Source organism: Diadema antillarum, unplaced genomic scaffold (assembly GCF_040938485.1).
Source record: "Diadema antillarum isolate AM-2024a unplaced genomic scaffold, OU_Dant_1.0 seq00000889_RagTag, whole genome shotgun sequence".
Classification (NCBI taxonomy): domain Eukaryota; kingdom Metazoa; phylum Echinodermata; class Echinoidea; order Diadematoida; family Diadematidae; genus Diadema; species Diadema antillarum.
In genome coordinates this window covers 1,430,655-1,454,859 of record NW_027271753.1, presented here as the reverse complement: position 1 = coordinate 1,454,859, position 24,205 = coordinate 1,430,655, and the positions used below count along the sequence as shown (strand labels likewise).

The 24,205-nt window shown below is 39.2% G+C and overlaps 2 protein-coding genes across 2 annotated transcripts in view; one reads left to right on the top strand and one right to left on the bottom strand.

Moving 5' to 3' along the window:
• LOC139740895 (uncharacterized) overlaps positions 1 to 20,575 on the top strand; it is a 49,019-nt gene extending 28,444 nt beyond the window's left edge. The window contains exons 6-13 of the mRNA XM_071651479.1: positions 8,052 to 8,160; positions 8,632 to 8,811; positions 10,369 to 10,565; positions 11,198 to 11,324; positions 15,781 to 16,077; positions 17,509 to 17,631; positions 18,751 to 18,911; positions 20,437 to 20,575. Coding sequence (XP_071507580.1) covers positions 8,052 to 8,160; positions 8,632 to 8,811; positions 10,369 to 10,565; positions 11,198 to 11,324; positions 15,781 to 16,077; positions 17,509 to 17,631; positions 18,751 to 18,911; positions 20,437 to 20,575 — 1,333 coding nt within the window. The remainder of the gene's footprint in view (positions 1 to 8,051; positions 8,161 to 8,631; positions 8,812 to 10,368; positions 10,566 to 11,197; positions 11,325 to 15,780; positions 16,078 to 17,508; positions 17,632 to 18,750; positions 18,912 to 20,436) is intronic.
• A 2,482-nt stretch (positions 20,576 to 23,057) lies between these two features.
• On the bottom strand, positions 23,058 to 23,585 carry LOC139740894 (uncharacterized). The gene has a single exon (XM_071651478.1). It carries the CDS (start codon positions 23,583 to 23,585, stop codon positions 23,058 to 23,060), a length of 528 nt encoding a protein of 175 aa, XP_071507579.1.
• Between the last annotated feature and the right edge of the window lie 620 nt (positions 23,586 to 24,205).

Sequence of the window (24,205 nt, the reverse complement as noted above, 5' to 3'; positions counted from 1 at the left end):
CTTGAAAGAGAGGTTTGCGCTGACACCACATGCATGTAGTCCTTGAAAGGACTGGTGGTTGGTGAAGGAAGACCTTAGAGAGATGAGAGTCGAGGGGGGAAGTGGCACAGGGAAAGTGTAAGGAAGGCAATAGTGACAGTCAAAGGGCAGCTGTGAGCTGGAAGCTGAGGTTGTACGAATGGAGACGGAAGAATAGGAGACAGGGACAGCTTGAGGGGAAGAATAGAGTGATAATCAGGTAAATGGTTTGCAAGTTGGTCAGAGGAGAAAGATGGACCGGGGGGGTTCATCAACGTTTGTCGGCGCTGACAACTTGAATCACCATATAATAGTAACAGTCAGTGACCAGAGCATCTCAGCCAATCAAAACCAAGGATTTTGCTGAAATTGGTCAGTGCCGACAGTTGTCTTGAAAAAGATGCATATCACAAAAGGAAGTGAGAGAAAACAAAGTAGGTAAGCTATTGAGAATGCGGACTTGGGTGGATCCTTGGTAAGACTCCAGTGGGGAAAGAGCTGTCGGAGAGAAAAATTGTAATTAAAATTGCTGTCCTGAAAGGACTTGTGTGGTAGAATGCCAACTATCAAACAGCACATGACTGATGTCATCTACCATCAAACAAATGATAAAGAGATTTCAAGAAATCAGGTATCAATTATATTCACGAAAGAAAAGTTTTGAAATCCCTGGTCTGTGAGTGGCAATCTGATAATAACGATCTAAATGTTCTTACCATATTGTTTAATGTGAATATGAATCTCTTTCATTCTACATTATGATACCATACAGGTTATAGTCATCTCCATTAGAAGTAAAACATTTGAATTTTTCCATACTTGAATACCATGAGTATCTCATTATTAGCTTTTTACAAGAATTTTCTGTTTTTTCATTTGAATCCAGATGTTTCTTTAGGCCCATGTGGTATTTCAAGAACTAACTATATTTGAGTCATACAGCAAAGCAGAGATTGATTGTGGTTGACTGTGTTAGGTATACATTAGTTCATAATATCCTGGTTACCAAAGACAATTGACACATCTTGTATACATTGCACAATGTTGTTTGATACCTTGTGGTACCAATAGGCAGATCAGCAGTCTGTTAAACCACATGACCTGTGTCAAACCTTTTAATACGTAGGTGTATCATCACAGTCTCAAATCAGGTGAGATCTATGATCAGAGTGAGACAGCATATTTAGATCACTTTACCACTGCAATATCTGTTGCCATGGAAACACAGTGTGCAGAAGAATATCACATGATTTCCAGACAGGGGATAAAGCAGCGTGTTGGTACTTGATTTTGCCAACTTTTGCGTGGCGGAAAGGTGTGCAATAACACTTTGGGTTGTTTCACATGTGAATAAACAGATCAAGTGATTAGCAGATTCTATTCAAAATGTGCAAGTTGTGCAAATAGAAGGAAATGTACAAGGGCATGAAATAGATAATGAGTTTCTCCTTTTGTGTAACCACAAGCTGAAAGGATCAGCTGTTGTAATATATTATGAACAAGAGTCTTGTGCATTTTTTCCAGTAGACACATACACACATTCACGCACGCATGCACACACCCACACACACATATACCCTGGTATACACACACACACACACACACACACACACACACACACACACACACACACACAAACTTTGCCTCTGAAGCATCATGTTTCACATTGGCATATATATTTTAGAAAGTAGAGTACACCATATTTGATACCACTAAACCAAAGCCATATAATGCCAATTTTTTTCTCTCAAAATACCCCCAAACAAATGAACAATTGAAAATAAAGACAGGAAGTAAAAAAAACTTAGCAAATACTGATAACTTGTTTGATTGAAACATATTCAAGGACAAGTACAACTACATTTGTATGGATACTGATTCTAGTCTAATAATTATTATGCACATTTTTTTATCTCATATTTTGACAGTAATATAGTGTGCATAGATATAGTGTCACAGAGCAACTTTCTTCTGTGAATAAAGATTTGAACTATTAGTGATATGTGTTTATGTATTTCAACATGAAGATGTCTGCAGAAAGTTCTGACAAGTTCTTTAGATATGTTTTATATGTTTGTTTCAAGTATTTTCTACATTTCGTGAGTTTGGCTTGATTTGTGGCTTTATCTACAATGTATGCATGTGAGATCTTAATCCTTTCCCAACACCACCAAATCAATCTAGGAGAACCACTTTTTTGTAGCTGTAGGTGTACTTAAAGGGATGGTACAGTTTCAGTTGAGATGGTGCTTCAGGTTTCCATTGTCTTGATGATTTTTTTTTTTTGTTTTTTGTTGAGATAATGAGAAACCTCTTATGAAATATGGAAAAGCGTATAATTCTTAGAGGAATTTAAAGTTTATTTGATGAAAATTGTTTTTGAAACTGCTGAGATATCCCAAACAAAGTGATCCTCAAAAAAGATGGCACCCACCTTTTATTAGGATCCCTTTGTTTTACTTTGTTTTTAGATATCTTTGGCATTTAAAAACCAATTTTCATCAAAAACTTTGAATTCCTGTTAGAAATGTATGCTCTTTATGATTTCATAAAGTGGTTAGTAAGTATCTTGCAAAAAGTTGAAAGCTGAATCCTCACCTCAACCAATACTATACCATTCCTTTAACAGATTCCAGACAAAGCAGTCTGCCATTGACAAGTCTGTAGTGATATTCTTTTTGTCATTCATTTCATAGGAAATTGTCTCTTTCTCTGCTGATGCATTGTTGTCCTACAAATATAATTGTGTTCCATTCATGAGACAAGGTGATACCTTCAGAAAGGACAAATCAGTTATCTGTTGACATCATCTAATGTGGTTTGTAGGTGAAGCTAATGGGGATGGCCTTCTTTGGTGCAAGTCTTTTTTTTGGGGGGGGGGGGGGTGGTTGGGGTTGGGGGAGGGGGTCTTGAACAGAATAGTGGCTCCTCTAGTAAGCATGTAATGGCATATCATTCATGGTCTCTTTTAAACACCTCACAAGTGAATTGACCCCTTTGTGTCATATCCAAAGGGTATTCCCTATATGCAATTGAAGACCTGAATATAAGAACGACCCAAGTCCAATTTTTGGTCAAATTTAGTCTGACATGGGAAATTGTAGTTTATGCATGGACTCATCTTGTGTATAAATGATGAATCCTAATTACCCCCGGAAGTGCCTGAAATGAATGAGTTAAATCATATATTAATGTAAGAATGAAGGACTTGGGTCATTCTTACATTCATATTATAGTGCCCTCTATCGTCCTTCTCTCATCTCTATAGCAGAATATCATGTATATGAATCAAAGAACGACCCAAGTCCATATGATTCAAAGAACGATCCAAGTCCATCACACAAAATGGCCTCTCCACAATTAATGTAAATGTTAATTGTCATAATAATATATGTTCTAAGTTGTATATACAATGTTGCCTTCCCATCACACTTAAATAGAATATTATTGGACAATAAAAAAAAATATAAAGTTTTTTTAAGTTTACTCGAAATGGTCTTCCATGGACTTGGGTTGTTCTTATATTCAGATACTCAATTATCAGGATGAACAAATATTATATTTAACAAAGATTATCTCCCTTACCCATGTTGTTGCACAGGGGGTGTTGTTGAGGGTTGAATCTCAAATCTCAAATAGACATTATTTGCAAGTTTCAGTGTGCACACATAAATTCTATTCACAAGTTATTCCATTTGGCAACTCACGCTGATTAACATACACACATTCTGTAATGTCTTTATTCAGCCTGTTGGTGAAATTTGATGGTCTTTGAGAAGAACTTCAAAAGGCATCGATGCCTCGATAGAAACGTTTAGAGAGTTAAACGCCAGAAGATGCAGAGTTTTGTGAATATGGTCTTTAATATGAGCCATGAGTTGACTTATGAGAAAACTGCATTAAAAGTTACTTTCCCGGAATCGTGCGAGTTGTGCAGGAAATCACTTCTCACAACCTTCCTGTCATATGGGCTGATGTACACTGAACATCCTGCTGTGAAAATGGACACCAAGCACTTTGATTCATTTCTAGACTTTTTGGCCCAAACGTACAAAGATGGCTGATATCAAATCCACAGTTTCCATTTAGTTTGTGATCTGAAATAACCATTTGTTAAGCATGTTACCTTATAATACCATGACGTGCATTCATTGCTAAACATCTGTTAGTGTACATGATGGAGTATTAGCTCTGAAATACTATGCTCTCAAAATTTATGTAACCCATGGTCTAAATTTAAACTGCTTGTGTGAATTCCAGCCTTTCACCCTGTAGAATCTGTCATGATATTCAATTGCATCAACTTGATTTTTAAAGGTAGTCATCTGTGTTTACAAACTATTCAAATCTATGAAGCTTATATTTACTGTAAACAAAAAGCCCATAAAGCAGATTTTCTGTAATATTGATCTTTTATTGGAGCAATAAATTTGAGAGTGGAAGGCAAGGCTTGGAGCAAGTCAATGTGATGATTTTATAATGTAGACTGAAACTAGATATATCGCTACGGCTACTGATATGCCTCCGCCATAATGCATGGTTCTCCTAATAGGTCTATAGTACAATGTCTTGACAATGTGTGATGACAGTTTCACACAATTGGCAAAATATTAAAATGACAGGTTTGACACAAATGTGCTGAAAGTTCACTTTCCTAGAACTAGGTTCAATTGGATGAATGATTAAAATGTCAGAGTGCAGGTATTTGGGGAACTGATGATTTTTACTTGACTTTTGACCCTTTTATAAGTTTATGCATTGAGTAATTTTCAAGGTATTGAGAAAAAGTATAATTTCAGTATCAAATGGGAAAATAGCATTATCTAAACCTGGCCTTTGACCTTTGACCTCACAGTTCCAAAGAGAATCACTGTTAGGTTGAACATACATAAATATGTAAGTTTCATGATGATACCTTGAGTTACTTTCGAGATATGGAGGAAAAAGTGCAATTTAGCACTTTCACTTGACCTTTTACCTTTTGACCTTTGACCTTTTGGCAAGAAACTTCCCCAAAAATGTATATTGGGTAATACATGCCATACATCAAGTTTTAAAAAAAAAAACCTTCAGGCATATTGCATTTTAAGGAAAGTAGTGATATTTTGAGGAGTTGACCTTGACCTTTGACCCCCCTGACCTTTGACCCATGACCCCCAACTTCCCTAGATAATCACTGCCCATCGGTACAAGCATATATACTAAGTTCCATGAAGATACCTTGAACCATTTGCGAGATATGGAGAAAAACATGAAATTTCAATTTTTTTCTTCACAAAATAACCTATGACCTTTGACCTTTGACCCTGTGACCCTAAAATCCACACAAAGTATTATCCCCCAAGGATATACCCTCATACCAAGTTTGATGTAAAACCACCACACGGTTCTTGAGATATCGACAAAAACAAAACGGGACGGACGGACGTACGGACGGACGTACGGACGGACGTACGGACGTACGGACGTACGGACGGACGGACGGACGGACGGACGACCCGAAAACATAATGCCTCCGGCCACTTCGTTGCGGAGGCATAAAAATACTCAAACACCATTTTACTCCTTTTTTAGATATTATCCATATGTAAGAAAACTGGCATAAAAGTGACATTTATTCATCATTTTTTTTATAACTTAGTGAAGAATTACTTTGTATATGTTTTTGAAAAAAAAAAATTATGAAATACATTTATTCATGTCATATGCAACATGTGCACCCAAGCAAATTCTTCTTGAGCATTCAATCCCGGAACTGTGCTGGTCTACCAATGAACATCAACTACAATATTTATTCTCATTCTTCACCTGCACTTTTGTCCACCCATGTTTGGTCCTTGTCTGGTTTCCCCACCTGTGTAAAGTACATCAGCTGATTATTGAGGACAGGCCCCGTCCACTTCCTCTCCCAGCTTCCTCCCTTGTAAACATTTCCACCCCAGAAAACTTTCCTCCATGCTGCTTCCAGCTTGCTCTCTGGAAGCGTGGTGGAAGAGCATTTTTGATACCGGTACATCTGTTGTACAGGTGTTCAAAGGTGCTCCATGTTAAACTAAGTAAATACCACAAGCATTACTTTGGGTTTTAAGTCTGCCGGTATTGCTGAAGTTTACACCTGTTTTCTACTTCCTCTCAATTCTGTCAAAGCAGCGTTTGAAAACTATCCCATGTGCAACATTTGAGAGTGAAATATTTTGTTATGTATGCATGGCCTATATTTGTGTGCTCAATCAGAGGTTACCATTGAACTAATTTCTTTTTTTTTTTAAATTATTGTACAGATAATTTCCCCGGTAAATGTGATAACATAATGCATCAAACCTGTGCATAGCAACCACTCAGGGAACTATAAATAACATGGTCTGTGTAAACAGTTGGCCACTATATACAGTCTTAATTATACCCCCGCCACACATAGTGTGAAGGGGGTATAATAGGAATCACCATGATGTTGGTCGGGCGGGTGGGTGGGCGGTCAGTTGGACTGTTGCAAAATCTTGCGTCGCGAACTCCTCCTACAGTTTTGAAGCAATTTAAATGAAACTTAGGGTAAATGATGATATTGAGGTATAGATGTGCAAGACATGTTTTTTGTGTTTGTCGGACAATGCGTTGCCATGGTAACCATAATTTTACCAAAACCTTGTGGATTGAATAACTTCCATAGTATTTAAGCAGTCAATTTCAAAATTGGTATCTATGATGATCTATAGGTGTAGTTATGCAAGACACTCTTTGTGTTTGTACTTGACAAAGCGTTGCCATGGTAACCGCATGTTTTCTTCGAAATCTTGTGGAGTGAACAACTTCCAGTTTTGAAGCAATTGAAATCAAATTTGGTAGGCATTATGGCCTTGAGGCATAGATGTGGAACACATAATTTTTGTGTTTGTCGAACAAAGCGTTGCCATGGTAACCATAATTTTACCAAAACCTTGTGGATTGAGTAACTTCCACATCATTCAAGCAATTAAGGTCAAATTTAGTATGTATGATGATCGTGAGGTGTAGTTATGCAAGACACCAATGTGTTGATATAAGAAAAATGTGTTGCCATGGTAACCACTCATTTTGTATCAAATTGAACCATTTGATCTATGAAGGTGAAATTTGGTGTGTATGATGCTCTTTAAGTGTAGTTTTGCAAAATGTCCTTTGTATTTGTAACGGACAATGCGTTTCCATGGAAACCACATGTTTTTTTTTTAATCCTATGGAGTGAACTTCTTCCACAGGTTTCAAGCAATTGAAACCAAATTTGGTAGGCATTATGGCCCTGAGGTATAGATGTGGAACACATAATTTTTGTGTTTGTCACACAAACCGTTGCCATGGTAACCACAATTTTACCAAAACCTTGCAGATCGAATAACTTTTCCATCATTCGAGCAATTAAAGTCCAATTTAGTATGTATCATGATCTAGAAGTGTAGTTTTGCAAGACACCAATGTGTTAGTTTAAGGAAAATGTGTTGCCATGGTAACCACTCATTTTTGTATCAAAATAAACCATTCAAGCTATGAAGGTCAAATTTGGTGTGTATAATGGTCTTTCAGTGTAGTGATGCTGGGGGAAAGCATGTTTCCATTTGCTGTAAGTTTTATACTCAGTGTCAACTCTGTAATTGTACAGTAAACTAAAATTATTCTGTTTCCAAATCGACAAAAATGCACAAACTTGGTATTAACGTCATTGCCCTCGTGACATCACATACTATAAAGCAACACTAGGGGCGGGGGTATTAATCACCTTCAGTGATAATTCTAGTTTGATTTTGTCATGTAATATCTGTAACATACGCCACAACACATGTCCAGTCATTCATTCAAAAGCAGGTGGCCACCATAGACCGTGGTAATAATACAGTTTTACGTGAACTTTGTCTTGGGTGTTACTTTTACTTGTTTATCTTTATTTCATTTTTTTTTTCACTTAGTGGTACACAATTACAGTAGAAAGCCACCTTTGCTGGTAATCTGTGTCCTAACTTTTGCCCATGTCTCCTGTGTCCACGTATTTCCGGTTTACCTAGAACGGTCAGTCCCGGCGACATCCTCCCAGATGTAGTGGGAAGTGCGTTGGTCATCCTGAATCTGACCAGTGGAGAGGTCATCAGGCAGATTCCTCTACACCTATCAAAGGTACGCTGAAATGACCCTGCATTGTTTTCAGCATTATCAGCCCTGAAAAACTTTTCCAAGTTAGATAGAATGATAAAGAGTAAAGTTTGTTTTTAGTACAGCATAGCTTTAGTGACCTCAATTTTTTGTTTGTCAAAGTGAAGTTGTGTTGTTGAATAGAGCTACCAAGAGCAATAGCATTGATATTTCATAAGCAAAATTGCAACAATAACAAGCAAATGAACAAAGTGAAAGGAGCTGTTTATGCTATGGTGCCCTTTATTCGTTTTTTTTTTCTTTGCTTTAATTTTCCTGTGTATTGGCCTACATAAGCAGCAGTTCATGCAGTCTGAGTTATGATACACACAGTGATAAGCCGAGCAGGAAGTGTTTATTGTTTAATTCTCATGGAGAACCATGGTAGAAGCCTGTGAAAATGACTATCTGTGCCTTGGTGGATCAATGACATCACGTTTCACTCTCGCTCATCAGAAATCGGCCCCAGTCCCCGCCTATCTCCTGCATTCTCCCACGGTAGTGGACCCGGATGGAAACCATGACCCCCCTGTGGTTGTCATGGTGACCGCATCAGGCCTTGTAGTAGCAGTTGATGTGGAGGGTCAGACAAGATCGGGATTTCCTGTTCGTCTCAGCGAGCCCGTCAGTGGTCAGGTCAGTCTATTTTCTGCTCTTTTCTGAGCGGATCGTAATCACCCCACAGACCTTGTTTATATCGTGGTTATATGCCTTTGTTTTTGCCTTCTACCCTTATGACTTAGCCATATCCTGTTATGGTTTATGATGGAAAACGTGCTTTTAGCAGATGACTCTCAAGTCTCAATAACATTAGTAGGAACTGAGGAAGCCTTGATGTGAAACTTTGCTTGGATATTTGCACTGTGATTAAAGAAAACTGTTGGAAACATGACATCATGATTTTATTAGATTGGAAAATAACTTAACAAAACACAGATAGTGATGAACATTGCTGGCAACACCATTTTTTGATTGCTTCACTATTCTAAATCCTTGTTCTGAATACAAAATTGCATGCAACATGGAATTTCTAATGCCAAGAGACAGTCAAAACTCAAAGCATTGAGAAAATTTGATCATGTAAGAGAAGATAATACTTTAAAACTGGCTACTGGAAGGTCAATGGACAGTCCAATAAAGCTGACCATCAGTCACTGGGTGGACACTGATACTATCTGTTACATTACATCTTTTTCTTTTCTCACCATGGTACTCAATTCAATGCAATGCAATATTAAATAATGGTCTTTCTTTGTTCCTTTTCAGCAATTGAATTGCATGTTATGTACATCCATGAAAAGATGACTTACATTTATAACACTAAAATAAGTTACAACATCATAATGTGATCAGCAAATATGTGTTATGCAATGCTTTATAGACTAAGAAAATATGCACCTTTCAGTTTCACCCTAAACTGAAGGATTAAAGGTATATTTCATTATTTCAAAGTATTTGCATCAGTGATGTGATTTTACAAGAGTTGTATTAGATAATATGATTGTGGCTTATCTGGCAAAATAAAGTACTGACTGCCCATCTGTATTAGTGTACTATGATTAAGAATTAAGGCAAAGTTCAGTGCAAAACAGCTCTAATGTTTACATAAAAGCTTTGCTTGGTATCAAAGTAATACTAACACACTGCAGACATAAGCCATTTTGATTTTGCCTCTAGAGGAATCAGGTTTTCCCACACTAATGTTTAGTCATTTATCAGTGCACACCCTATTCCATGTAGTAGTTTTATGACTTTTTCCAGGAAGTATCACACACTTCTGTTATTCTTGGTATTAATAAAGTCATTTAATGCGTTGATGATCAGAAAATGTGTTATCATGGCAGCACAAATAAAGAATTAAATGACATCAATGAGCTGGTTTTGACTTGTGTGTTATAAGTCTATATGGATTTGAAGTGGAATTTTTATTTCCAGTGAACATGGCATTTTTTTATCCGTCTAAAATCCAAAGGTTATTCTGTCAAGTGGAAGTAATCTCACACTATGGATTGGGGAGGAAATAAGTAAAACTATGAAAAATGTTTCTCCAAATGAAAGCAGGAAACACATTCTTGAATTTCAAGAGGATCTCTCAGTTTCATAACTTTTACCACATTTTTGTCTTGCTTCCCTTTCCCTGCAAGTTTATCAAAATATTGACTGTATTTATTTTCCTCAATGTCTCCTTGTCAGATATCAGTAGGTGACTTGGACGGTGATGGCAACCTAGAGATAGTGGTTTTACACACCTCTGGAGAGGTCACTTGTCTGAGTAACCATGGCAACAAGAAATGGTCAGCCCAGATTTCAGGCACTTCCTTCCCGGGGTCACGCCTGGCTGACTTGGATGGCGACACCGTAATGGATGTCATTATACCAAGTGATGACGGGTACAGTACTTAAACTCGTTGTACTGCCACTCAACAGTGACTTTTAGTAGCATGAAGTTGAAAAATAGTCACTGCTACTTTAGTTGGGTACATCGGGTGATGGACTCTTGAATGTGTAATGCCCACCAATAAATGTAGATTTCCACTCTACCAGGATTTCAAAGTTTCAAACTCAGCATGACTTCGCACAGCTCACCACAGCATTTTGCAGGCTCCTGTACCACATGCATTCCATATTCCTGATCAGAATTTTCAATTGAGCCATTGTTTGCACAGAATTTGATATTACTGTTGATGTCACTGGTGGTTCGGAGGGTCTTCTGAGAAGTCTTCGTTATGCACTGGCTTTCATCAGACAAACCTAATTCATCTTTCTGCATCACTTTTTGATACATAATTATTTGACCTATGAACCTGCAACACAATTTAGACCATGATTTCACTTGTATGTAATGGAATATAACGTAATGAAAATAAAGTTGTATTCACAGTGAGTTGGCCATGAAGCTTCTTATGAAAAGATTTAGCTCAAATACATTGATTTTGATGCTATAGATATCAATGTTTGGTATGAATGCCGTAGTGTGGTAAGGTTTTCATGATATAGTCTTTCTTTTGCTTTATATTCTCAGCTATGTCTGGGCGCTGTCTGGTCAGACTGGTAACCCTTTGCCCAAGTGGCCTGTGTACCTGGGAAGCAGGCTAGTTTCCAATGTTGTGATCACCACTCTGTCCAATACATCACAGAGTCCAGACATAGTAAGTGCCTGAAGTGTTTTCACAGTGGCTGATTTGAGCATATGCGACGCTGCATTGCAAAGCCACCAAGAAGTCCCAGTCATGGATTTTGAGTTAATTGCAGATTCTAAATGAGCAAACTCTAGGCTTAAAAGTGACATATAACTCAATACAAAGGGTCTAATCTCACCCAGTGGGGCATACTTTGTACATGACGTTCTAAGGCATACCTAATCACTATAAAAGACCAGTAACAAAAGTGTTCCAGAAAACTGAAAAAAAAAATCCATTCATCTGTAATATGATCCCACACTTTAAAGTTAGACAAAGGAAGATATGCTCTCGCAGAAAATGTTGAAAAAAACTAAACATTGACCAGGGTGACCCATTTCACCTATTTTGAGTCCTCATGTAATATTGGGTCCTGTGCCATTTTGTTGGTTTTGTGAGGCAAGGTCACATATCAGAGACAGGGTGAGGCAGTGGCTCTCTGTTGTCAACTTGATGTTGTAAGGATTGGGCAGCCATGAGTAAGACCAAGCTGGCAAATTATGTCATCACACTTTACCAAGAAATAGATATTCCACCTTAGAATCAGAATATGCATGTGTTGTACTTGTTTTTGTGTGTTTGCCATTGTGGTTAGGCCACTTAGTTGCATGTTTTTGCACGTTTGTATGTCTACATTAACCCGTTGAGGACGGACTGATTTTGCTACAACACGCATATCCCATAGACACCTGCCTGAGTATACTCGGGACTTGTCCTCAATGGGTTAACTTGTGGGCAGTGACGGTTACTGGGCTCTTATTTGTGACGTCATTGCACCTTTCCAAGGTATTCCGTTGCGTTATTTCTTTCCGTGTAAAAACCAGCTGTGCCATCGTCTATAGATTATCCCATCTGTGTCAATGTGTGCTTGTTTCCTGTTGATCACCAGTGGGCATTGATTTGTGGTTAGGTCGTCGTGTCATTGGTTCAATTCATTTCAAATGACGATGAAAACTGCCAGTCAGCTCCCGAGTTCCCATACCCTGGTAAATAACTCACATCCCGTTGACCTTGTGCCCTGTAAATTTCCACTGTTGATATTCTAGTGTTCACCTTGTCGAGATTTATAATCCGCTTAGATTTAGCTCCTCATTAATCTAAGTCCTGTGGGCCAAATCTTGTTCTTGGTCTGAATGAAGGTAGTGTGACTCTCATCTGCAAAGTGCAGAAGGGGTCTTGAATGAACAGCAACTTTGTGAAGTGCAATGTTAGTATTTTCCAGAACAATGTATTGTTGGTAGATATGGAAAAGTATGCAAGTTTTTACAAGATATTGTGGAGAAAAACTTGTCTGAGCATGTCAGAACTGCTGATAATTGATTTAATGTTTTTTTTTAACACAATAGGTCCTATATCTTTGTGAGGCCAATGTCAGACAAGTGTGAAGAAACAGTCCCTAACATGTATGGACATGAAAATAAGAGTGCCTTCGGTACCGGTGTCATTGAGGGTTGATATGTGACCGTGCACCTCAAAACGAACATAAAGTCGCACACACTGATTTTGCGTGAGGACTAAAAATAAGCGAAATGGGTCAACCTGGCCGAACTTGACTTTTTCATATTTTCTGAAAGAGCGGGTCTTCTTTTACATTATGCTAAAATTTGGTATCATAAAACGGGCAGGAAAGTGTTTTTTTAGCAGTTAATCTCGAACATTTTTGGTAGAATAGTGTGATTAGGTGTGTCTTTAGAATCCCTTTTCCATTTCTGAAAAACCTTGTCCACACTCTTCACTTTCAACTCTAATAACTTTTGAAAGGATAGTGCTACTGCTTTGAAAGTTGGCATTAATTATGGACAGAATGTGTTAATGAGGCATTTTTAATTTCAGTTTAATCTGATAATCCCTTCACTGTTGTTATACTCTGGTGGTTTACTTCTGTTTTTTTTTTTGTCCCATTCATCGCACAGCCAGCACGGTTTGGTAAAGATTAAGCGCTTGAATAGACACTGTACTTCAGAGCCTCTTTTCTCGGTTCACGCTTTTCCTGAGTTTGTGCTTTCTTTCCAATATTTAGATAGGTTAGGAGAGTCTGTATGATTTGAGTTATACATCATTTTAAAGCTTAAAGTCTGCTCTTTCAGAATATGGTCTTGACTAAAAATTCATGTCTGGCGACTTTTTGTTTGTTTTGAGGTGCAGGGTCACATATGTTATGCTTTCCTGCAGGATGTCAATACAAATCTCTTTGTCTACAGGTGAAAGGGCAAATGAAATAAGCATCAGACTAGTAATATTTCATCATACTAAGCCATTTGAAGTCTTTTTTTTTTAATATTTGTGACCCTGCACTTCAAAACGAACAAAAAAATGCCAGACATGAATTTTTAGTTAGGACCATATTCTGAAAGAACAGACGTTAAGCTTTAAAATGATGTATAACTCAAATCAAATGGACTCTCCTAACCTATCTAAACATTGGAGAGAAAGCACAAACTCAGGAAAAGTGTGAACTGAGAAAAGAGGCTCTGAAGTACAGTGTCTATTCAAGCGCTTAATCTTTACCAAACCGTGCTGGCTGTGCGATGAATGGGACAAAAAACAGGAAGTAAACCACCAGAGTAACAACAATGAAGGGATTATCAGATTAAATTGAAATTAAGCATGCCTCATTAACACATTCTGTCCATAATTAATGCCAACTTTCAAAGCAGTAGCACTATCCTTTCAAAAGTTATTAGAGTTATTAGAGTCTTCATTATTAAAGTGAAGAGTGTGGACAAGGTTTTTCAGAAATGAAAAAGGGATTCTAAAGACACACCTAATCACACTATTCTACCAAAAATGTTCGAGATAAACTGCTAAAAAAACACACTTTCCTGCCCATTTTATGATACCAAATTTTAGCATAATGTAAAAGAACACCCGCTCTTTCAGAAAATATGAAAAAGTCAAGTTCGGCTAGGTTGACCCATTTCACTTATTTTCAGTCCTCACGCAAAATCGGTGTGTGCGACTTTATGTTCGTTTTGAGGTGCACGGTCACATTTCATCATACTAAGCCATTTGAAGTTTTTTTTTATATTTGCTCTTTTTAGAGCACTTTTTAATCTTAGAATAGCCATTAATCACCCACCCAGATCGATCACAGAGATCAATAAGAAAGTCATGAAATATGGTTGATTTTGAAAGGTAAATCAATTTTTTCTCCCTCCAAAACATCCTGGAACTGTTTTAATTCTAAACTCATGTCAGTAAAAAGTTTTGCAAAGTCATTCATTGTGGAAAGTTCAGGAAAGTAAGTCTTTGTAAGAAAAATAATTGACAGAAGTCCATGTTTTATTTTGTTTACTTTTTCTCTCTCTTTTTGGGAATCTATTTGTATTTGTAACTATGTTTTTCAGAGAGGTTTGCTTTGAAGTTGATTAGGCAAACCAATTTAAAGGGGAGTAGACAAAATTGTGTATGAACTCTAGCCTGTGCTCATCCATTTCATTTTCAGCATCTGTTGTGGTTTCATTTTTCCTCTTATCAAATTTCTCAGGAGGGTTTGAGTATTTGTTTTTACAGTGCTGTAAGCACATGGTTGTAGGTGGTGACAAATTTGAAATCAAATAGGACAACTGGAGCTTCAAATCCGATCATTACAGCCTATATATCAATGCTGGGGCGACAAGACCTCGTATCTGCAAAATGTCAAATGTTCAGGAGAGCAAAAGAACATGACAGCCAAAGCACCATGTCAAATGGAAGAGCCTTTTCTTTGACATGCCATGATGGCTTCATTTTGGGGGTTAGACAGCTGGGATTTGAATACTGTAAAAGTGGTTTCTTTCGCGGTGGTTATATTTTCGCGCTTTGAGGTTGAACTGTGAATTTAACATCACGCGAAAATGTTTTGAACTCGCCGCTTGTTACAACGCTCTTGCGCACTTGCACACACCATGGACCTACCACACACGAAGATTCCGCGCATTGAGTGTATTGATGGTCAACATACACACAGCGATACCTCGTAATGTAGGTACAAGCATGTTATAAAATACTCGAGAGACGGAATTTCAGGTAAGCCTGCATTTAATTTTGATTTCTATTTAATAAACAAAATAATAATTGGATTATAGTTTGGGTTTTCATGTGCAAAATAAAACAGTTTTTGCCGACTGTGAATTCACAGATTTTGCCGACCGCGAATTTAAACACACGCGAAAAAGTCGGCACCGATGGAAACCGCGAAAGTATCTGTACGCGAAAGAAACCACTTTTACAGTAGAACTAACTGATTATCTGACCAATAATCAAAAAATTCATTTTCACCAAACTTTGGGATACAAAGTCTTGTCAACCCAGCGACAATGTTGGCTTCTGAGAATTGAAAACTTCACGAGTATGGCCATTTACATTCATTTAAAAACTTTCTCATGCCAATGTTATGATGTGTTTTGTCACTTTAAAGCACGTGATATGAATGTCATTTCTGTAGGTCGTCACCAGCTACGATGGTAACATGTACATCATTGCCACTTCCGGTGAGGGACCCTGCATCGAGGACATTGACCTTGCCGAAAGGTCTCTGACCCCGCTGCAAATTGCAGACATCATCCCGAGTACCCCTGGGCTGGAGATAGTGGCTGCCACGATGCACGGCAGCGTCTTGTTGATGTCGACGTCTGGTGATGATGGCGAGGGGTTGGAGGACAGTGACCTTCTTCATGAGAACACAGCGATGAGATGGTCTGGCTCCACAAATGACGATGAAGTCTCATTCAGGAAACGGAAGGTACGTCTGCTTTTGGAAACCATTGAATTAGTGGTATTCAGGCAGCTGTAGCTTAATTAAATTGTAAACAATAGATCCATCCTTGTTGGCTGCCATTTAACCCATTGAGGACGGACTGATTTTGCTACAACAAGCATTTCCCATAGACACCTGCCCGAGTATACTCAGGACTCGTCCTCAACGGGTTAAATGAATTGTAAACAATGGATTCATCCTTGTTCCATTGAAGTGAATTGTTTATTTATGTGTGTGTGTGTGTGTGTGTGTGTTTACATTTTACAGAATGTGTAGATGAACGTTATGTGTACTTTTCGACATTTTACAGAATATGTAGCTGAAAGTCGTGTGCATAGAGAACATGTGAACAACTGTTTCAATGTGAATGGTGCATTGCTTATCATACTGAATATTGAACACACTGCAAAGTTGTTTTGAAATTTATGTGTAACAATAAGTATCAACTCTCAGTAGACCCTTCACTTTAGGTAGTTGCTGTAGGCACAGGAGTTGAGAGTGTAATTAAAAAAGCAAGCATCTTGATATGTCTTTGTGATTACTTGGTTGATGAAAAGTTCTTGGACTCACTGATATTGCAGAGATTTATGATTACCCACGTTCAAATGCATTATACTGAAATTGTATCAGCAAGATGAAATTGTGTATTCAGTGTGCTGTAGTTTCTGTTCTTGTGTTTGTTCAGATGTAGTTTCAATTGACATGAGTTTAGAAAGTATCTATGTTTCACATCCTGTGCCTCATCTTCAATCCATGTGTAATTTGTGATTTTATTAGCTTGTTTCAAAGGGGCTTTCACATCAGGCCTGCATAAGTTTTTGTAGTGCTGCTTACATAGTTTGCCAAAATGAGGCTGTGTACTCCTGAAAGAAATATTTTGAAGGAAGCAAGCTATCACAAGAATGAGAAGAAGTGTGTAGATGTGGTTCCTCGAGTATTATTTTTATTGTTTATTTTTTTTGACTGGCATAGGGTAGCATACTTTTGCATTGGTGTGGTGTACAGAAGCATAGTCTTGCATAGACCTGCATATAAACTGTACCAGGTATTTTCTGCATCCTGCACTTTACACTGCAAGTATGCACAAAATTTAAACATATTTGATTTTTTGCATCCATCTGATATACTTCTTTGCAGTCCCATGACATATTGTTATGTAGGCCAGCATAGGCACAGCGTAGGACGGAGTAAGCTCAGCATATTTGGTATGCCGCACTATGCACCTCGACGCAAGCCTGATGTGACAACCCCCTAAATATTCATCATGTACTAAGATTCCTGTTAGAGTAATGTCTATGATAAGTTTACACATTAAAGAGATAGAGCATAGATTATCCAGTGCATCATGATCATCATGATCATTATCTGTTGATCATTCTGACTCTTTTCTGCCAAAACTATTCATTTCCTCTGCAGTATGGCGTCTTTGTGACAGCGGAGACCAAACTCAAGACTTACATCAGTGGTGCAAGTTTCACCATCAACTTTGACATTGAAGATGATCAGTCAACTAGGACAAAACAGACGTACATCATTCAGGTATAGCCAGTCATAGATGGCAGAGAGGCATATTTAATGCTATTCAAAGTCATTATTTAGAACTTTGTGTCTCCTGTCTGTCTTTTTTTCACCTAAACTACAATTTACAATGGACTACCATTATGAGGAAGTCCTTGGGACAGGCAGTTTTCTTTCGTTGTATAAAAATTTTGTTATAACCAAACAAATAGACATTAAAAGTTCACAGTGTGGATAATGTTGCTATGTGAATTTTTTGCTTCGTTGTAAAGCAAAATTTCATTAGAAGCATGTTCGTTGTAAAGGGAGTGCACTGTACTCACTTTTCACTTCAAATTTTCACTTTTTTTAGTTTGAACATTGATGGGTTGCAAATCTCTTCCAACTACTCTTTGACATTTCAATCAGTTCAACATTTCAAATCATGAACTCTATTCAGATAATGCAAGAGAATGTCCATGTGCATAATTGCAACAAAGTAATTCAAAATCTTGTCTTCAAGTCTGTACATACAGTCTAGTACATTAGGAGAGTGTCCAGCGGTCTATGCCCTGTACACTTGTAGTATATTTATTTGATGAAGGAAACATGAACTCATTAATAAATTATTGATCATGAGGCTTAGTTTCAGATCTGTTTACTGATGTAATGAATAGCAGGTGATTGACAAAAAGGAATATGACATATATTAATTGATCTGATGTCTTAATTGTTGTCAGGATAGTACTTGTAAATGTTCAGAGTAACCAATATTGTGATACAATGTACATACTAGTACAGGTAGATTCCATTACTGCAAAATGTTTTGTTTTTAATATTCCGTGGTCACATTTTTCTCTTTTTTGTTCTTTTTTTTTTTTGGGGGGGGGGGTTATATCTCTTGAATGTTCCTCTTTCAGGAATTACAAATGTAGTATTCTTGTGCAAAGTTTGTATTTTGTATGAACATCTAATAACAAAAGTGTCCCTTCTGGCTGAGTTTTATCCCACTTAAGCAGTAAAATTAAAGTGTCTCAAAAATGTTACCATGATTGTGTCCATTAAAACAGTTTTCCCTTTTGCCGAAGACTTGAAATGATGATACCTTTACAAGTGCCCCCTTAATTTGCACCCCCTTGGTTTGATTTTTCTATTGCATAGGTGTCTGTCGGCTCTATAAGTCTGCATCCACCAATACTGTTTACCAGACCAGGTCGGCACAGCCTTCAGGTAGCTGCACCTGTCCGTCCAATCACAGCACTCGTTGAGGTTCACATGACTAATAACTACGGGCAAGACTTCACAGATGCGTTTGCAGCAAGGTATTGTACCATTCCAAGCCTTGATATTAGCTCAGATTGATATACAAATGATGCACAGGATAGAGTGTGTTAGTGTGCATCATTTGTTTTATAAAATGGGTCGAAAACTAACAGCATTTTTCACGTTCCTTTGTGGGTCAATACCAGTCAGCTACATCTAGCACTCGCTCAAGAGTCAAGATGTCCGAAGATGTTCGTCCCAAACATTTACGCACGTCGCACTCGGAAATCCCGCACATATAAGTACTGTACGTATAAGAGTATACGTACGCCACACATGTTATGCACACAAGAAAGGCCGGCCGGCAGCCCGAACTAGAAGTTGTTTACAGGATTGACAGCGCGTATAGTAGCGCGCGACGCACTTGTAACAACCCCCCCGGTTTTGTTTACATAGTGAATCACCCTCAGCCCTTCATTTATTACTCCTAGTTGTCAAATTTTATAGAGTTTTATGACTACAAAAATCTTATATTGATGCCCTTTTAACTGTCACATCATATGACAAAGCGAATGGAAAGATGTATCTACTTGGCAGTTATGTCCGTTTTGAATACCAATAACATGCCTCCTCAATGGTTTCAGCTTCAGTATCGGATTACAAGATAAGGTGTAGTTTGCAAGGATGCAGAAGAATGCAATCTGCATCAGCTGTTATAACTACATCATAAACATCCTTTTAAGATTAATTGACAGTGTTCAGATTATGAACAATGCTTTGTTTTGTGTCTTGGTATGTGTATTTATGGTATCACTATCATTTTAGGAAGGAAATTCCATAAAGTTGAGGGCATCTTTTTATTGATATTCACATGGTATCACTGCTTACATAATCATCTGTGTGATTACTCCTCACAAGGTCTGTCCTTGCAAATGTGGCCAATTGGTTACCCTGTTTTTACCAGCCAAATAATTACAAAGCTGCCAAATGGTATGTTTTATAATATTTAACTATATTTTTTCCCCCGAAAATAGGAAATAATATTGGCTTTTTGTGGAAAAAAAAAATGTTTTTTCCTTAATTTGATTCAGCATAAATGCTATGTGGAATTATCATAGTTTTACTGTAAATATTTATATTTTTGCATGATTAATTTTTCGCGCTGAACGGCTCAAAAACATATTTGCAGGTTCTTGAATCTGTGGTGTGCAGTTGTCAACCCATTCAAAATGTGCAGAGAAAATTGGGAAGATACTATTGTGGGTTTTAGAATTCATGCTAGCCAGAAGAAGTGTGAAATACTGTACACAAAAATTAATGCGCTGCAAAAATTTCTGCATTTGCAGTATGCCAAAATATGATTTTGGCCTTCAAAATTTTTAACCATATATCATGTTTTTAGATCTCCAGAGGTTGGCAACCCTGAACAGTGATTCTTGAAATTCACCGAAATTAAACTCCTGTGAAAATAACAGCTTTTACAGTACCAGGTACAATAAAGCCCTGATTACACTGTACTTTGTTGTGCCTCATGAGTACTGTGTGTAATTAAAGATTCCTGTACAATGTCTCTTCTCTTCACAGTTTTAACACCAAAGTCGTGGATGACATCCAGTGGCTGCTGGCAATACCAACCATCGCCATGGCGATTATTCTTCTCATCCTGTATGGATTCCCGGAGGTGGATCTTCTCCCTCAGCTCCACTCCTCCAAGGACAGATAGCACTGGCTCTCCAGGAAAAAAAAAGAGAGAAAAAAATGTTGGGTTTTTTTTTCCAAGAAAAATCACATCATGCATGGTAATGATATTTTGATATTAGCAGCATATTGCTAACACCTTGACCCTAGAAAATGTTGCAGACTTTTGCCCCTCAGATAGGACATAAAATGGACGTCCCGTGTGTGAGAAAGTCATAACTCATGCATGTAAAATATCCCGCTTCATTTATTCATCGCAAAGAGCAGGGTGTTTAACCAAGTGAAGTAGTCCCACCTTATATCCAGGTCGAATGGCTGTTGGCGGTTGTTTGAGAACAAACCAGCCTCCACTCTCTGACTCACTCATGTCGTCAGATCCTCGAACACTTCAGGGAGTGTAACGCGATCTGTTCTTTGGAAGTTTACTTGTAGTTCTTGGTCCCTTGAACTCCCATTTGGCGCTTTGTCATGGTCATTCGTGCAACCGGTAGGGAGTAGAAGATTCCGATGTAACGACCGGACTGGACCACCATTTTCAGGTTTCACCCGGTATAGGGGGAGGGAAGGGTCATTGTGGCCTACAACACTGTAAGCATCAGATTCCCAGCAATATGCAAGCTTATAACGACCTTTCAGCCCCAACTTTCAGGTGAAAACGCGATCTCCTTTGAGCTTGTTTCCTCTCACCCGCTGATCATATTCCTTCTTGTTTGATGCAGCAGATTTCTCTGATGCCTTTTGAGCAGCACGGTAGGCTCTATGCAAGCTTGCTCTGAATTGTGACACATATTTCACGTGGTCAAGGGCAGATGTCCCATCTGGGCAAGTGTTGAATGATAAGTCCATTGGGAATCTTGCTTCCTTGCCGAACATGAGCAGGTAGGGACCCTGTGTACCCTGTGCTCGCTGACTTTGTAGCATTGTAAGCGTGGACCAGGCTCGCTATGTGTTGGCTCCTAACATGTCCAGGAGTGTATGTTTAAAACATTCGGGTCGTGGGTCCCCTTGGGGATGGTATGGTGTGGTACGAAACTTCTTGACGCCTAGAAATGTAGTCAATTCCTTTATGACCTTTCCCTCAAACTCTTGGCCCTGGTCTGAATGTAGCCATTGAGGTAGGCCGTAGTGCACGAAGAACTTTTCCCACAGAGTTTTCACGACAGTACAAGCAAATTGATCTCTTGTGGGAAATGCCTGTGCATACCTTGTGAAATGGTCGGTCACAACTAGAATCGACTTGAAACCCTTTCCATCAATTTCCAAACCCGGGAAGTCCATGCAGACCAACTCCATTGGTTGAGTCATCTGGATGCTGTGGAGTGGTGCACTTCTGGTCGGAAGAATTTTGTGGGCGAGGCACTTTCTGCAGTTCCCTATCTACTCCTCAATGTCTAGGGCCATCTTGGGCCAGTAGAACCTAGCCGGAATGAGGGGAGAAGTCTTGTCTGTCCCTAAATGTCCATGTTTGTCATGGAGTCTGTGGAGTGCATCCATCCTGTGAAACTCAGGAAGCACTAGTTGATAAACAGGCTCACCATCTTGGTTCTTTAGCATCCTACGAAGCACGCCCTCGATGAGTCTCAGCTTGGGAAGCTCTCTTGCAAGGATACGTTCCTCTGGCATCTTCATGGTGTGTCCAATTGGCTTGTGACCAGCCTGAACCCAAGAAGTAACCTTCTTGATTGTTATGTCTGCATTCTCAGCACTCTCCCAGTTGGTAGGGCTAGACACATTACTGATGTGTGGGAATTCGTAGTTGTCTCATATGGCATCAGAGCATATTGAAAGGCAGGTGGCCAGTGGACTAAAAAGTAGGTGTGCAGAATGTGTGTCCTCCTTGGTAAACATAGACATCAGGACAGCATTTGTAGCTTTCAAGTCTGATCTGTTGGTCCAGTTAGGCAACCTCATTTCTCAGCCGTGCCTCAAGGTAGCTGAGGTCTGCATAGTCATCTGTACCTCTAACCTTGGTTAGCCGGGAAAGTACGTCGACATTGATGTTTACTCTGCTTGGACGGTAGTGGATGGTGATGTCGTAATTTGCCAATTCTGATACCCATCTGTGGCCCGTTGCGTCTAATTTAGCTTTGCTGAAAACATATGTCAGAAGGTTGTTGTCCGTGAATACCGTTGTGTTTTTGGCAAGGTACAAGTAATCTTTGAAGCGTTCAGCAACTGCCCATTTCAATGCTAGGAACTCCATCTTGTGAGCTGGGTAGTTTCGCTCTGACTTAGAGGGGCCACGACAGGCATATGCTACCGGGCGCAGATGCCCGTCATGATCCTGACAGAGAACCGCACCTAGCCCGTCTCGGCTCGCATCTAATTGGAGGACAAATGGCTTCTGCAAGTCTGCAAACGCCAGTACAGATGCAATAATTAAGGCCTTCTTCAGGAGTTCAAAGGCACTAGAGCACTGTGGAGTCCACCTCTGGCATATACTTGCTGAAGGTTTGGGTCTCCCAGCCTCCTTCATAAGACCCTTTTGTGTTGTGCCCGCAATCAATTCATGAAGCGGGCGGGCAATCTTGGAATACCCCTTCACGAATCTCCGGTAATATCCGGTGAAGCCAAGGAGGCACGGTTCTTTTCTTTTTCCTGATAAGGACATTCAGTGAAACATAGGGGCTCTTCGAGTCGGTTATTATCCCTGCTTGCAATAGCTCTTGCAGGTGGGCCCGCAGATCCGCCAAGTCGGAGGGAGATACTCTTCTTGATTGTTCTTGAAATGGGGTTTCATCGGTCAGTCTGATCCGGTGCTCTATCATATTCGTTAATCCATAATCTTGGTCAGCGAGGCAGAAAACACTAGACCTCTCTCGGAGCTTGTCAAACAGACGATCCTTTTCCATCTGTGAGATGGGTCCCCACTTGATTGGTAACTCCTTGACATCTGTCCCAGTCTCAGCAGGCATTCTTTGGTAAATTGCCGCACAGACAGCACTGATTTCACCTTCCTTCTTAATCTGACAGGCTTGGTGCAGGGATTCAAAAATTCCAGTGTTCGTTCCTACCACCACAAGATGGACAGCCATGTTTTGATTGTCTGGGATGACTAGTGCCAATGTATGAACACATTTGGACGTCCCTGAAAATGATGGATCAAAACCTAGGTTGGTGTGCATTTATCCAATATAGGGTATGTGACCTCCCCCACCATGCCATAGGATGAAGTCCTTCAATGGCCATATCTCTGCCTGGCTTCTTGCTAAGTTCTTCAGAGAGTAGTTTGACTTGGGAGCCACTGTCCAATAGGTACTTTGATGGCTGACCATCAATGAAACGTTGATACGTTGCACTATCTTCTACCAAACCGTCTGGGACATTTCGTCTGGGTTCGATGGTATTGGAGCTTTGCTTGACATGGGCCCCTGGTTGCTCCTGGACCGGTGCCCTTTGTCGTTTCCCGACTGTTGGTGCAGTCACCTGATGAGCTTCTGGTTTACCAATGTAAGATTCTGCTGGTTCTTACAGTTTCTGCTGTAGTGGCCTTCCTCACCGCACTTATAATAGAAACTGGTTGGTCTTTGCAGTGATGCATCCAATATCTGCACAGTTTGGAAAGATGCAGGAGAAAATGTCTCCTGGCTTGGTCGATTCCACTCCTGCAGTTATCGCTCCAGTATCGCCAAGCGTGCTTCGATTGGGCCTTTTG

Coding starts and splice junctions, on each gene's coding strand:
- LOC139740894 (XM_071651478.1), bottom strand. CDS start 23,585: ATGGCTGTCCATCTTGTGGTGGTAGGAACGAACACTGGAATTTTTGAA.